Genomic DNA, 15,608 nt, shown 5'->3' on the forward strand with positions numbered 1-15,608 from the left:
TGGTGGGCGGTTTCCAGATATTCAGCGTCGACCGACAGGGCGAAGCGGAGCGCTTCGAGCCTTACGCCGCGTTTCCGAACCGGAAGCTCCTGTGGCACGGCTCCCGGCTCTCCAACGTGGTGGCCATTTTGCAGCAAGGTTTGCGACGACATTAAAATAGAACTTTTATCGAAATATTTTCGATGAGGTGATGCGGATTTTCATTTCAGGACTTCGCATAGCCCCCGAAGGCGTCGAGAGGACGGGTGACATGTTCGGAAAGGGCATCTACTTCGCCGACGTCGTCACAAAGTCCGCGCAATACGCGTACACGACGCCCGACCACCCCGCCGCTGTGCTGCTCTTGTGCCGGGTGGCCCTCGGGAACATGTACGGTTATACGTCTCCTACCCTAGTCTACCCTCATCGAAATACAGACAGAATATACAAAGATTACACTTACCGTCTTGACATTTAATAAAATTGAGATGCACTCTGTAGGAATAAAGCTCTTCAATATTTCCGTTGGTGACGTTCTTTTTATTAGTAAACATTGTCTAGGAAACGTTGTACCAGGAGGGAGCCGGTCACCGAGCTACCGCAAGGTACGAACTCAGTCTGGGGCGTGGGCCGCTTTCGGCCGGATCCCGCCGCAGCGGAGATTTTACCCGACGGCACGGAAGTCCCGCTGGGTGCCTTAGTACCTAACACGAGAGACGATCCCGACGAACCTGTACTGAATCACAACGAGTATCCTTTTTCCCTTAAACCTTCACATGTTCATGACATTCACTCGTCCAGTTTTAAAGGCCAAGAACATCAGGGATTTTGAAATTGATTATGGTCGGTCAGTATATTACCGATATGGCTCGCTCGCCAATCGCTGACGCTTTTTATCCAAACCCTGCTTTTTCAAGTAGGTACGTAGTAATTCATAGGAACCTGATTGGTCACGACTCTATTTATACGTTACGTATGATACCTTTATTGACGTGACAACATCTTATAATTCGATGGAGCCGGCTGCTAGCACGAAAAAACATGACTCATGCGGCGATACCTCGCACTGAGGCGTTCTATTTAAGACTTGAAGTGCAAGCGAGAGCGCGGAATGAGCGACTAAGAGGCACAATCGTCCTCCACGTTCGGCAGCGTTTCTTATGACGTTGTCACGTTCATTTCGTCAGTAAACCGACTTTACAGACAATCGATTTTTTATTATTAGTAGTAGATTCCTAAACATTTCTCCCAGATATATCGTTTACAACGAAGCGCAAGTAAATATAAAGTACTTGGTGCATTACAAACAGTATGAACTGTGATATTTTGGTGCTATATTTTCTTTTAATGTAATTTTATGTTTCTAAATTGACTGATAGTAATTACGTAAATCGGATTTTAAACCAACTGCTGTTTTATTTTATTGATACAACCTTCACTTTCTAACTCCGAAAGATCTAAAGTAGCTGTCTATTCGTCTATTCTTCACGAGTGGACTTACAATAAATGCGAATTCGGGTTTACTTGGCACTGCAATTTCCTGGTATTAAAAAGTTGTGTATTATTAAGTGCCCTGTAAACGATCAAATTGTTTGTCAAATTATTTGATAGTGTACTGCTGTGTTTGAGACGTTTGTCAAACAATCTACGTGTTTGTCGAAAATCTGGATTGATGTCGAGTTTGACAAACAGGTTTGAACGTGTACGGCGGTGTTTGTCAAACAAGATCTCATTCGTTGTATTGCCATCATGGAGGACGCAACGCTCAGTGACGATATGAGTGGCAATATTACGAACAAAGAATTTACGTTGCATTTCATATCTGTTTATCGTGATATGCCGATGTTATGGAAAATAAAATCAAAAGATTGTATGGACAAGAACAAGAGAATTTATCTCTTAATTTCAACCATTCTCGACTCCATCGTCTTCTTTTTTTTTTGTCTTGATGCACAGTGCTAGAGTCAATGCCAAAATGTGTCATCTGAATTACTCATTGTAAGCGCTCGGCACGGCGACGTCACGTTACGAAACGAGAAACCAGAATCTACTAGAAATTTAACAAATTTGTTTGATATTTGGTTTGATCGTCTAAGCTATTGTTTGATGAAAATGTGAAGTTTGACAAACAAATTTGTCAAGCAAATTTGATCGTTTACAGGGGGTCTAGCCATATTGGTGTCGAAAAGTATTCTACATACACTACCGCTTTTGCGTAATTGTACTGTCGAAAACGCTTCGTTCGTAGCCAAGAGGCATGTCGATACATTACCGCAAAGTCGACAGCGTAGATGCGAGCTGCTGTTCGTAGCACCTTATTCCGTCATATTGTCTCTGGATTAAATGTATTCCTAATGTCACTTTTATAAACAAATAAAAGTTAAAACTTTACAATACTATTGTAAATTTGCAATTGGAAGCTGCAAAAGGGACATTAGAATGTCAGCAAGGTCGGAACAATTTTCGATTTAAGTGGAATTTACGGAAGGTGCAAAGTGAATATATGAATTTAATTGCATGTTTAAATTAATTATGGTTTGTTTCATGTTTTGTCGGAAATTTAAGGCTACAAATAAATACAATATTTTGAAATTGCATAATCGCGATATATAATAATTAGTAGTATTCATACTTTGATATTTTTAGGATTTGACCTCACAACTAATCTGCAAAATGAAGAAGCAACATATTTTGTTACCGGTTAGAAGAAACAATAGAAATAGTACTGTGGATTGATAAATAAAGAGTGAAAATAAGGTTGACTAGAAGTTGATAAAGTCCAAAGAATTAAAAAACAATAGAAAAAAAACGTAGACTAGTGTGAACACTGAAATTAGAGTTTGATTTAAGCTTTAATTAGGTTTGGTATTTGTGCTTGAACATTTTTAATGTCATTTTGAAAGCAGATTTTTATATAAGTGTAGATTTTATTAGTGATTTGCTACTAGTTGGAATTATCTCTGTTTATGTCTAACAAACAATTTCAGTTTAAGTTGGAGTCATAAAGGTTGATTGTTTATAATAAATTTACACTTTTAGAAAGTGAGAATTGAAAAGCAGCAAGTACTCAATGAAATGAAAAGAGAGATTAATAAAAAAATTAAAAAAGAAACTTAGTCTGGTATGACATTAAAAACCCTTAATGAACCTTTGATTCCATATTGATGTTCCAACATCTTAGATATAAATTTAAGTTTGATGCTGATTTTAAGTTAATATTTATGTCAATTAACTTTTGGTTATATCAGTGAGTTAATATGTAAATGCAAAATCTGTTTAAGTAAGAAATGAATAAACATTGTATGTTATGTATTTGTCAGTTTTATTTTTGGCAATTTACCTATGTCTTCTTTAGTAGGAAAAGCCATTAAAGTGGTTCACAATATTAGTTTATTTTACAAGAATATACAGATAATGCATATATGAATGACCCGTACCTACTAATAGTTAGGAATAATAAACAAACAGGTAGCAAAATAAAAATGATTCAGTTATGGTTATTTTTTATTAAAATAAGGCACCAAATATCTTCCTTAACATAATGCAGTCTGCATTATTTCATACTCCACTTGTCTTATTTTTTACATTATTCATAAAATGCTTCATTCCCCACTATCAAATTCATTTTCAGGTACATAATATAACACTTAAATTAATTAAAAGATAAGACTTGTCCATTTGTGGTTTTTTTATATATTTTAAGTTGTCTTATTAGCTTCTCTTTTTCTGAAAATAAAATATTTTAGTTAGTACTTTGATCAAATAGAAAACTGACAAACTAAACTGTAAGATCAGTCCAAGGTTTGTTCAATAGGTAACTTAAATATTAAAACTCTTTACTTAATTCTAAACTTAAAAATATACTTAATTTGTCACTTTGCTGCTTATTGTCAATTAAAGTTTTTAATACTTAACCAAACAATGTCAGTAACTCCCAAGGGACTTGAATTCAAACTTCTCATTCATTAACAATGTTATAATAACTTCTCTAGTATATTAACATTTGTAAATAATTAAAGAAACTATCTGCTTACCATTACTTAGTATTGCTCACTAGATTTTATATTTCCAAAGTTCAAGAAGTATAAATCCACTTTATTTGATTAATTTAAATCAATATTATATCATTAGCTTCTATTATAATTACAATAAAATATATTTAGAACTTCTAATTATGTCCATTAGTGACTGCTTTCTCATCTGAAATATAAATAAAATGTACAATCATTTTACTTTGTGATTACGTAATATAAGCAATATTAAATGGTATATGTATTTTTCAAACTAAAGAACAATTTTATAAACTTACATGCAATATAAATATCAATAAAAGATATCCAATATAAACAGGATTTACCTCTACTAATTTGCTGATTTTCTTGATATTTTCATATTTATCTGTGTCTATTGTGTTATCCTCGCATTGATTCATAGAAAAACTAAAAATCTTAACTTAAAAATATTCACTCTAGTTTAAATTATTATAATTACACGAGATCGTTAAAAAAAGACAGATAACAAATTAAAACCATTTCGTTAAAACGTCCAAAATATGAGATGTTTTTAAAACAGTAGTCATTAAAGATGGCAATAGTTGTACTGAATTATTGCAAACAGCAGCTTTTGAGATCACGCTAAAACATGGCGGAGAAACGCCGTTTTTTCTACACTGCCGAAACATTAATTGGCCGTTGGCTACCGAATAGCGTAAGCGTTAATGTGTGTCTTTTCGTAGCACTGTCATGGCGTCGCTTATTGTATCCCGACTCACGCCTTTAGGGCCTAGGCTACCGACTGTCGACACGAGCTGTCATTTTCATACAAATTTAGTTTTCGACTTTCTACATACACTACTGTTAAGCCATCTTGGCTAGACCCCCAGGGCACTTTAAAGTAACGTAAAATTTTTAAGTACATAATATATAATTATATCAATTACAGTTAAAGGGGGTCTAGCCATATTGGTGTCGAAAAGTATTCTACATACACTACCGCTTTTGCGTAATTGTACTGTCGAAAACGCTTCGTTCGTAGCCAAGAGGCATGTCGATACATTACCGTAAAGTCGACAGCGTAGATGCGAGCTGCTGTTCGTAGCACCTTATTCCGTCATATTGTCTCTGGATTAAATGTATTCCTAATGTCACTTTTATAAACAAATAAAGTTAAAACTACAATATTATTGTAAATTTGCAATAATTGCAAATTCCAATTATTGGAAGCTGCTAAAGGGACATTAGAATATCAGCAAAGTCGGAACAATTTTCGATTTAAGTGGAATTTACGGAAGGTGCAAAGTGAATATATGAATTTTAATTGCATGTTTAAATTAATTATGGTTTGTTACATGTTTTCTCAGAAATTTAAGGCTACAAATAAATGCAATATTTTGAAATTGCATAATCGCGATATATAATATTTAGTAGTACTCATACTTTGATATTTTTAGGATTTGACCTCACAACTAATCTGCAAAATGAAAAAGCAACATATTTTGTTACCGCTTAGAAGAAACACTAGAAATAGTACTGTGGATTGATAAATAAAGAGTGAAAATAAGGTTGACTAGAAGTTGATAAAGTCCAAGGAATTCAAAAACAATAGAAAAAAAACGTAGACTAGTGTGAACTCTGAAATTAGAGTTTGATTTAAGCTTTAATTAGATTTGGTGTTTGTGCTTGAATATTTTTAATGTCAATTTGCAAGCAGATTTATATATAAGTGTAGATTTTATTAGTGATTTGCTACTAGTTGGAATTATCTCTGTTTATGTCCAACAATCAATTTCAGATTAAGTTAGAGTCATAAAGGTTGATTGTTTATAATGAATTTATACTTTTAGAAAGTGAGAATTGAAAAGCAGCAAGTACTCAATGAAATGAAAAGAGGGATTAATAAAAATTATAAAATAGAAACTTAGTCTGGTATGAAATTATAAGTTATATCAGTGATTTGCTACTAGTTAATATATAAATGCAAAATCTGTTTAAGTAAGAAATGAATAAACATTGTATGTTATGTATTTGTCAGTTTTATTTTTGGGAATTTACCTATGTCTTCTTTAGTAGGAAAAGCCATTAAAGTGGTTAACAATATTAGTTTATTTTACAAGAATATACAGATAATACATATATGAATGACCCGTAACTACTAATAGTTAGGAATATTAAACAAACAGGTAGCAAAATAAAAATGTTTCAGTTATGGTTATTTTTTATTACAATAAGGCACCAAATATCTTCCTTAACATAATGCAGTCTACATAGAAAAATAAGCATATGTAAAAACTTATTAAACAATACAGACATTACCACTGAACACACACAGGTGCACCAAATTCAATGCATTACTACCTAATGTAGATGTATTCATATTTATATATGTAGATAATTAACTAATAAATGTAAGTGTTAATTTGCAGCAATGTCAATATCTTGTTTGTGTGCTGTTATATACAAAAAATTGTTCAATTCATAAAACCTAACGTTAAATATTGTGATGATTTCATAAAATTACTATGATACCTACAGTTACTATGAATACATCCTGGGTGATTAAAAAAATAGTGATGTTTCCTTAACACAACAATTGTAAATAATAAGATTAAATGTGGAAGAACATAGTTTCAGTTACTGTTTCCTGTTCATGAGGTAATGTTACTTAACCAACCATTATTTCATACTCCACTTGTCTTATTTTTTACATTATTCATAAAATGCTTCATTCCCCATCATCAAATTCATTTTCAGGTACATAATAGACCACTTAAATTAATTAAAAGATATGACTTTAATAAAACTTGTCCATTTGTGGTTTGTTTTAATATTTTTAGTTGTCTTATTAGCTTCTCTTTTTCTGAAAAGAAAATATTTTAGTTAGTAGTTTGATCAAATAGATAACTGACAAACTAAACTGTAAGATCAGTCCAAGGTTTTTTCAATAGGTAACTTTAATATTAAAACTCTTTACTTAATTCTATACTTAAAAATATACTTAATTTGTCACACAATGTCAGTAACTCCCAAGGGACTTGAATTTAAACTTCTCATTCATTAACAATATTATAATAACTTCTCTAGTATATTGACTTAGTAAATAAGTAAACAAAATATCTGCTTACCATTACTTAGTATTGCTCACTAGATTTTATATTTCCAAAGTTCATAAAGTATAAATCCACTTTATTTGATTAATTTAAATCAGTATTATATCATTAGCTTCTATTATAATTACTATAAAATATATTTAGAACTTCTAATTTTGTTCATTAGTGACTGCTTTCCCATCTGAAATATACAAATAAAAGTACAATCATTTTACTTTGTGATTACATAATATATGCAATATTAAATGGTATATGTATTTTTCAAATTAAAGAACAATTTCATGAACTTACATGCAATATAAATATCAATAAAAGATATCCAATATAACTAGGATTTACCTCTACTAATTTGCTGATTTTCTTGATATTTTCATATTTATCTGTGTCTATTATGTTATCCTCGCATTGATTCATAGAAAAACTAAAACTCTTAACTTAAAAATATTAACTCTAGTTTAAATTATTATAATAACTCGAGAACGTTAAAAAAAGACAGATAACAAATTAAAACCATTTCGTTAAAACGTCCAAAATATGACATGTTTTTAAAACGGTAGCCAATTAAGATGGCAATAGTTGTACTGAATTATTGCAAACAGCAGCTTTTGAGATCACGCTAAAACATGGCGGAAAAACGCCGTTTTTTCTACACTGCCGAAACATTAATTGGCCGTTGGCTACCGAATAGCGTAAGCGTTAATGTGTGTCTTTTCGTAGCACTGTCATGGCGTCGCTTATTGTATCCCGACTCACGCCTTTAGGGCCTAGGCTACCGACTGTCGACACGAGCTGTCATTTTCATACAAATTTAGTTTTCGACTTTCTACATACACTACTGTTAAGCCATCTTGGCTAGACCCCCAGGTCTGTGCTTTACATCTACAGGCAATGGCAATTGTCAGTGTCACACTTGACAAACAGGTATGGCGTAGTAGGGATATTGAAAACAAAGGTTGGCTGTATAATATCAAAGTAATATTATTTCAAACAATGTTTGCACTTTCTCTTTGAAATATAAATATTAGTATAAATTTTGCAGTGCTACATTAGAATATAAATTATAATAAATATCAATTTACATTGTGAAGTATATCTTCCCAGTGTTGTGAACATGGATGCGGATATAGTAAAATGGAGCAACAAAGAAGTTCTTGAATTATTACATAAAGAGAAATTAAGTAGTTTAATTGTAGAAATTTGTAAATCTCAGGATATCGACGGCCGATGTTTGCTATCTTTTCTAGACAGAGATTTTTACGACTATCCATTTGATCAGTTAAAACTAGGCGATCGTAAAAGATTTATTTTATTAGTTAAGAAGTTGCAAAAAAATAATAGAAATGCTATGTGTGAGCTGGGTTTATTTGATGATTCATTATCCAACCCCGCGACAAATATAAACTTTGTGGGCACCAATTTATCACATTTAAGTTATAATCTTCATAGTCAGTTACAAAATGAGGTGTATGGAAGAAGTACAGATTGTGTGACCAATTACACAGACATAAAGGCATCAAAATTAAAACCAGAGATATGGAAAACAGCCATTGCATTGGGTAAATATTAAGTAATTAATGATAAAACTATACTTGGTTTGCTTGGATTGTATTGTGTTAAAAAATTGTAATTTGCAGGCTATCTTTTCTTAGTGACCTGGGTGACGGCTGTGGTCATGGTAATAGTGCATGATAAGGTCCCAGATATGAAAAAGTATCCACCCCTTCCTGATCTCTTCCTGGATAATGTGCCCCATATTCCATGGGCTTTTGATATGTGTGAGATTACTGGTTCTCTACTTATGGCTATTTGGCTAATAGTACTTTTCTTCCATAAACATAGGTAAGTTACATAACTTAAACTATGTAGCTCTATTAAGCATATCATGTAAATAATATAAATTGTTATCTATTTGTACCTAGGAAAAAAATGGAATGACATAAAAAAGGTGTTTATTTATATTTCCAAACTCATCATATATTCTTAATATTCTATCTAATAATACTGTTCTAAAATATGTCTGCCACTTCCAGAACAGAGAGCACAAGAACCTAAATTATGACCTACCTTTCTTTTTTAGGTTTATAATTCTTAGAAGGTTCTTTGCTTTGGCTGGGACTGTGTTTCTGTTGAGATGTTTTACAATGCTAATAACATCGCTGTCCGTACCCGGTTCTCACTTAAAGTGCGAGCCTAGATTCTATCCACCTGCCGACGATCTGACTGTCTGGGGGCGAAGACTTCAACAGGCCTATGACATATGGAGTGGTGCTGGAATGTCAGTCAGGGGCGTGCGGACTTGTGGTGACTACATGTTCTCTGGTCACACAGTGGCTTTGACTCTACTCAATTTCTTTATCACCGAATGTGAGTACTTTCATACATGTGTATTTATAAATATGTTTATATTAAATTGAAGTTACCACAGGTTTCTTTGTGTGAGGTTGTACAAGTTAACTATTAGACAATAATTTTTTGTTTTAAATTTAGTGTGTGTATATGTAATTTTATAATAACTCAGTGGCATGGCATCAAACACCATGTTCTATGTAATAAACAATATTTGCTTGTCTAAATAAGCGTGTGCTTCACTAATGATTATTTTCTTCATAATGTTGGGTATAAAGTATTACAATAAGCATGACCTACATCAATTGTTACATTAAAAACCAATTAATATATTCGTGTTTGGGAATAATAATTAGCATCAGCTCTCATTGTTGTACCAGGAATACATAAACTTATTTCATAGATACAATTTCACTGTTTTGTGTCATTTAAATAATTATTGTAATTTTCATCCATTGTTAAGGAAATAAAGTTTTTACATTCTAAGTTTAAAGTGTGGCGAACGTCGGCTTATTACGATTTCTTGCTGCTTTAAATCGGTTCCTGGATTTACTCGAAGAATTATATGAAACGGGGCGTTTCACGTTAACGTTATATATCTCTATATAATATATATATATAAAATTCTCGTATCACAATGTTCGTTCCCATACTTCTCCGAAACGGCTCGACCGATTCTTATGAAATTTTTTATGCATATTCAGTAAGTCTGAGAATCGGCTACAATATATCTTTCAACCCCCTAAGTGATAAGGGTGGTCCCACCCATAAACTTAATTTTATTTTTTAGACAAAACTTTTTCATTCTATTGTTTTATGATACAACATACAAAAATACATGGGTAGTTCTTATATAAGAGGTTTTTCGTCTATGGAGGAGACGGCCAAGGAGAAAAGTTGGAGTTTATCCATTATACATATATATTATGATTTTTGGCTCGTTTGTGTATCTACTCACGTAAGGGCAAGTTACTTAAAACATATTTTGTCACTTTTTAGAGGGCCAGGGTAAATACATCAGGCAGGGTAGAGACATGAAGATCAGGGTAGATACGTATTTGACCAGGGGAGATAATTAGAAGCAATAAAACAAAGAATACAATTGAAATAATCAACTTTTATCAAAGATTGTTCTTGAAATTTATAATTAGGCAACATTTTTTTTATCATATTTATTATTAATCAGACTAAATGCGCCGTTTTAAGCGTTTCTTTGGATGTCAACGGTTGTTGAATATTTTTTATTTGGTGCTTGCGATCTTTTGAAGTTATTATTTGTTCAATGTCAAAAGGTGTCTCGTTTTCGGACTCTGAATCAGGGACGTAAACATCCTCGACTCGGAGATGAGATTTTTTATTAGACGAGTATGTCATGACACCAAGCTTAAAATGATCGCAATGTATATCTTCATTGCAAAAGCAGCTTAAAGACTTCATTTTCAATGTTGTCGGATCTTCAATGTTCCATGACACCTGATGGACGCGCAAAGTACCAGCAAAAGTCTTTATGAGTGTTTTAGCACTAGCAAGCAAAGCGTCTTTGTCTAAAAGGTCGGCTGATCTTTTGCAAACAGCATCAACACCATCTGGAGCTCCCTTACCGTGTCCAGCTTCATGGTAATTCCAGGTAAAGTCTCTAAGAGGTGGGTAAACTTCTATTAAACGAGTGACAAGAAAATAAAACATGTATTTGTTGCGATATTGTGTCCATCGCTCCAAAAATGGAGGATCTCTACTTCTGGTGGCAAGCTGTTCAAAATTGGCTGTAAGTGTGCCCATATAGCTGGAGGCGTATGTAACAAAATCTGTGACATCGAACAATAGCATGTTGTCTTTACTTCACCTGATGCCTCTTCTTTCGTGTAAGTTACAACTGTGTACAGACTTATCTGTTGACGTGCACCTCCAAAATGGAATGCTTGAATATCTTCTGCTTATTTTGTTTAAAGTCACTAAGGTTCACGTGAATCACAGCTTCTCTTACTGTCAAATTTGTCTTATTAATTTTAAAAGCAGAATGTTGGTGGACTATATTCAGTTCATGGTGAAGAAAATACTCCAAGTTGTCTTCTAACTGTATAATCAAATCACGTAGATAAAATTGAATCACCTTTTTCAAATATTTAGTCACCTTTCTGGTCTTATGCCTTTTAGGATCAGTTATATTGGTAGTCTTTGATTCCCACTTTCTGCAAAAATTTGCTTACTAATATAAAATTCTTTGTATAGAAGTCCTTTATTTTTACAATGCATTCTCGCGATAGACACTGTTCGTTACACCTATTGCAACAAATTTGAAGAAGAAGATTTTGATGGTTTGATATTGATGTAACTTTGGCTTGGAATAGTGCCGTAAGAATCAGATCCACATTGGCGTGTGCAACACACAGACATTAAATAGGTGGCACAATTACTATGATACATATCTCCCCTGGTCAATAAGTCTCTCCCCTGATAGTAATCTTACCAGGGGAAAGACGCCAGGGGAAAGACGTTTTCATAACATAATACATTATTTTGGTTTATCCAAGAAAGTTTTCAATGAATAATAAAGCAAGCTTTGACTATCACAGTATTACTCAATTAGGACAGGAATTGCAAATAAATAAAATGATTATTATAACTTTTATTACTTACCAGTGGAGAGACACAATGACCTTGCGAAACCGTTACATCGCACGGACGTGACACAAAAATTGGCAAATTGCGTCGATCTAACCGCTTCTGTGCTTAGTATTGCGAACTTCACGTTGTTAATTGTCAATGAGCGAGTTCGGTAATGTGGCCGTCTTATATTTTATATTGTAGCAGCGTGCGAATATTGCCAGGGTAGATACACAAAAAAGCGGGACAACAATTAAGTTTTAAAAATTATCGAAAATAAGCAAATATTTTTCAATTTTTCTTTAATAATATTTAAGTATATTTAATTAAGTTTGTGGTAAACATAGTTTGTTTTAGCAAATAATACAAATATTGTATGTATTGTATGCTAGTTAAGCTGAAACCGGTAAGGGGACAGGCCAGGGTAGAGACTTTTTTAGACTATATAACGAGTTTTACAAAAATATGCTTTAATGAGACATTTAATTATAATGTTATTTAATAAAGGACATTTAAGAGAAGTGATTCATTGCACAAAATAGCAACATATAGATTAAAAAACCACTTTTAAATAGATTGCCACCATAGTTACCTCTTATAAGAGAATCACCCACATACAATCCTGAAATGTCACACCTCTACGATCAACCCTTATTTTTTATTTTAGTTAATAGTTATTTTTACCGAACTATAAAAATGTTTCCTAGAAATAATATAGGTACATGGCTAAACGACGTTTGCCGGGTCAGCTAGTCATCATATAAATATCTAAGAATATATTAATGTCGCCGCTTTCAAAATTAATGTAATCAGTTTTATCTTTTTGTACCACTGACATAATTATGTTTCGCGGACTTCGATTTGCGCATACGGAAGTGCGGGCTTGTTTATTTGTTTACATAACGATATGGCACCATTGCCTCCGTAGAATTACGTCAACATAATTATACTAAAACAAAATAAATATGTTTATTATTGCTTTGCTGCCGCTTGGTTCATGATAAAGTAGCGTACCTATAATTCTTAATTTTAATTACCATATTATTTATAGGTTTCTTAAATGCTAAAACTAACAATTAGTTGATCCGGTGAACGTATTTTTAGCTTTAAATGCAATTCTTACCAAAATCAATTACATCTATATATCCACCTTTGTTTACTTAACGTCTTATCGTATTATGAATCGGCTAATGTCTACTGAACGTTCGCGTAATGGGGCCAGTCAACGCCCTTGGGAATTATTGTCTTCGAAGCTCGGTTTTGAAACTTTTTTTTGTAATTTGTCGAGTTTGAGTTAAAACGTTCAATGGTTCGAACGAAGTTTGTTTGTATGCCTATCGTCAATAAGATAATAGATACATATATAGTATATATGTTCGCAGATACCTCCCGAAGCCTGTACCTGATGCATATACTGACGTGGGTGATGAACATGTTCGGTATTTTCTTCATTTTGGCTGCGCACGAGCACTACTCCATCGACGTCTTCATCGCCTTCTACATAACGTCGCGGCTCTTCCTCTATTACCACACGCTCTCGAACAACCAGGCGCTCATGCAGAACGATTCTTCTAGGTATATCCTCGCATTTTATAGTTGAATCCTGTGTGGGGATCAAAGTTATTGTGTGAAAAATAAAAGTTTCATCCAAATCGTGCAATCCATGTGTCCATCTGCACAATCCACGGAACTACTCAGCACGACTATGGTTGAAGCTGTTGAAATAGGGTTAGTAGGGTAGAGGGCAGGCAGGGGTACTTCAGACCAGTTTTGAAACATTTCGATTAAACTCATCGGTTTTCAGGACTCGAATATGGTTTCCGCTGCTGTCCTTCTTCGAATCCGAGGTGGACGGCATCGTGCCAAACGAGTACGAGGGTCCCTTGACGATCCTGAACAACTTGAGGCAGTGGTTCGTCCAGCTCGTGACGGACGTGAAGACCTCATCGATGGCGAAGATAGCGGGAACCAAGCTGCAGGAGGGCGCGGCCATGGGGGAGTACTCCGTGGTCAGACTCGTCGACGGCATCAAGAGGAACCTCAGTCTCGTGGAGGAGTTCAAGAACTCGCGCCAGAGGCTCGTCACCCTCGACAAGAACGTGCAGGCCTGCTTGCTGGACGAGCTCCCCGACGGTGAACACAGAATTGAAGACCTGAGCGAATCCTTTCGCAGAGACTTCAGCGATCCACCCTCTCCGGTCGTCAAGAAAAATATATGAAACGTCATAGAGGCTATTTCGTAGTAAGATTTCGGGTAGACGTACGCCGAGACTTCAGATACCTGAGCGTTATACATTTCCATTGTAGATTTTATATCAAGTTATTCCATATTTATTGTTAAGTTAAGAATTTAGGAAATTTTTAAGGAATTTATTTGCTCAAAGTAATAATCATGAAATATATTATGCTTTCATCTTTGCGTGTTTCAATAGCAACTTTATTTATTAATTTTACAACAAACAACATATATACTTAAAAAATACAAGAAACTTAAACCTCATTTGAAGCGCGTAATGAACAAACATTACGGTAAGTAAAAAGATTTCAAGTTTGCTGCTAGATAGCAATAGTTTCATTTATGTTAGTAATTAAGTTGTAAGAGCAAGATAGAAGATAAGCGAGCCGTAGGTACGTATTTACGACTTTTAGTTATAGTAACTCTAGTAAAATTAAAAAATAAATAAATAAATTTGCTACTGCAATGATATAGATATTGTATAATAAGTGAATCTCAATAACTCACAATATGTATTGTCTTACCGTTATGCAAAGTTAGATTTACTAAAAAAGAAATTGAAAACAAAATTAAGACTATTGATAAAGATATTTGTAAAGGGTGTTGTCAAGATGTCATTCCCTCAGCTTTTATTAAAAGTTGTTTATCTTCTTTAACGTTGCCCTTAAACTTAATTTTCAATAAATTACTAGAACTAGGCACGTTTCCAACAATGTGGAAGAAAGCTAGAATCATACCGTTATTTAAAAAGGGTGAGATAAATATTATTACAAACTACAGACTAATTTCTATTTTAAATACGTTTTCTAAGATTTTTGAATCGCTTCTATGCCCAATACTCAAATCACACTGTAAAGTTTTTGTAGATACTTTTCTGTGCCAAAAGATCTACTGATACTAATCTCTTTGAGTATGTAATTTTTTTGGCAAATGCAATTCATGAGAGAAAACAAATTGACTGTATTTACACAGGTTTTCTAGGGCCTTCGACAAAGTTAGTCATTATATTTTACTGAAAAAGTTGGATATGGTAGGTATTGGAGGGGGGTTTACTAAAATGGGGTTGCGTCATATTTGACAGATAGAACTGTTTGTGGCAGTTGGTGGTATAGAATCGCAATCATACACTTCCACCTCAGGTGTTCCACAAGGTTCTCATCTTGGTCCTGTCCTATTTACCCTTTTTGTAAATGATATAGGTTCGTTTGTAAAATATAGTAATTTTTCATTGTATGCGGATGATATGAAATTTTTTTAAATAATTAATAGCGCTCAAGATGTGGAGTTATTGCAAAGTGACGTCGTGCGTATACAGAGGTGGTGCGATCATAACGAAAT

General features: G+C 33.7%; 1 protein-coding gene and 3 long non-coding RNA genes across 5 annotated transcripts; 3 read left to right on the top strand and 1 right to left on the bottom strand.

Annotated features, from left to right (window-relative positions):
• The first annotated feature begins 186 nt into the window (after positions 1-186).
• On the top strand, positions 187-1,386 carry LOC125056170. Its single transcript, XR_007118015.1, has 3 exons — positions 187-369; positions 541-729; positions 1,232-1,386. It is a non-coding gene; the product is annotated as an uncharacterized LOC125056170 (long non-coding RNA).
• A 2,286-nt stretch (positions 1,387-3,672) lies between these two features.
• On the bottom strand, positions 3,673-4,522 carry LOC125056169. Its single transcript, XR_007118014.1, has 3 exons — positions 4,337-4,522; positions 4,014-4,179; positions 3,673-3,705 (listed from the first exon to the last, which is right to left on the bottom strand). It is a non-coding gene; the product is annotated as an uncharacterized LOC125056169 (long non-coding RNA).
• A 400-nt stretch (positions 4,523-4,922) lies between these two features.
• On the top strand, positions 4,923-5,804 carry LOC125056171. The gene is made up of 2 exons (XR_007118016.1): positions 4,923-5,269; positions 5,429-5,804. It is a non-coding gene; the product is annotated as an uncharacterized LOC125056171 (long non-coding RNA).
• Positions 5,805-7,986: 2,182 nt separating this feature from the next.
• Positions 7,987-14,449, top strand: LOC125055781 (ceramide phosphoethanolamine synthase-like). Of its 2 annotated transcripts, XM_047658377.1 has the most exons (5): positions 7,987-8,640; positions 8,719-8,923; positions 9,162-9,448; positions 13,417-13,609; positions 13,839-14,449. In XM_047658377.1, the coding sequence occupies exons 1-5, from the start codon at positions 8,196-8,198 to the stop codon at positions 14,251-14,253; spliced, it is 1,545 nt and encodes a 514-aa protein (XP_047514333.1). In that variant the 5' UTR covers positions 7,987-8,195; the 3' UTR covers positions 14,254-14,449. The 2 variants fall into 2 exon arrangements, with proteins under 2 accessions (XP_047514333.1, XP_047514334.1); XM_047658378.1 differs by lacking the exons at positions 7,987-8,640; positions 8,719-8,923; positions 9,162-9,448; positions 13,417-13,609 and adding an exon at positions 13,616-13,762.
• Positions 14,450-15,608: the final 1,159 nt, after the last annotated feature.

The sequence above is a fragment of the Pieris napi genome, chromosome 14, assembly GCF_905475465.1.
Source record: "Pieris napi chromosome 14, ilPieNapi1.2, whole genome shotgun sequence".
NCBI classification, from domain to species: Eukaryota; Metazoa; Arthropoda; class Insecta; order Lepidoptera; family Pieridae; genus Pieris; species Pieris napi.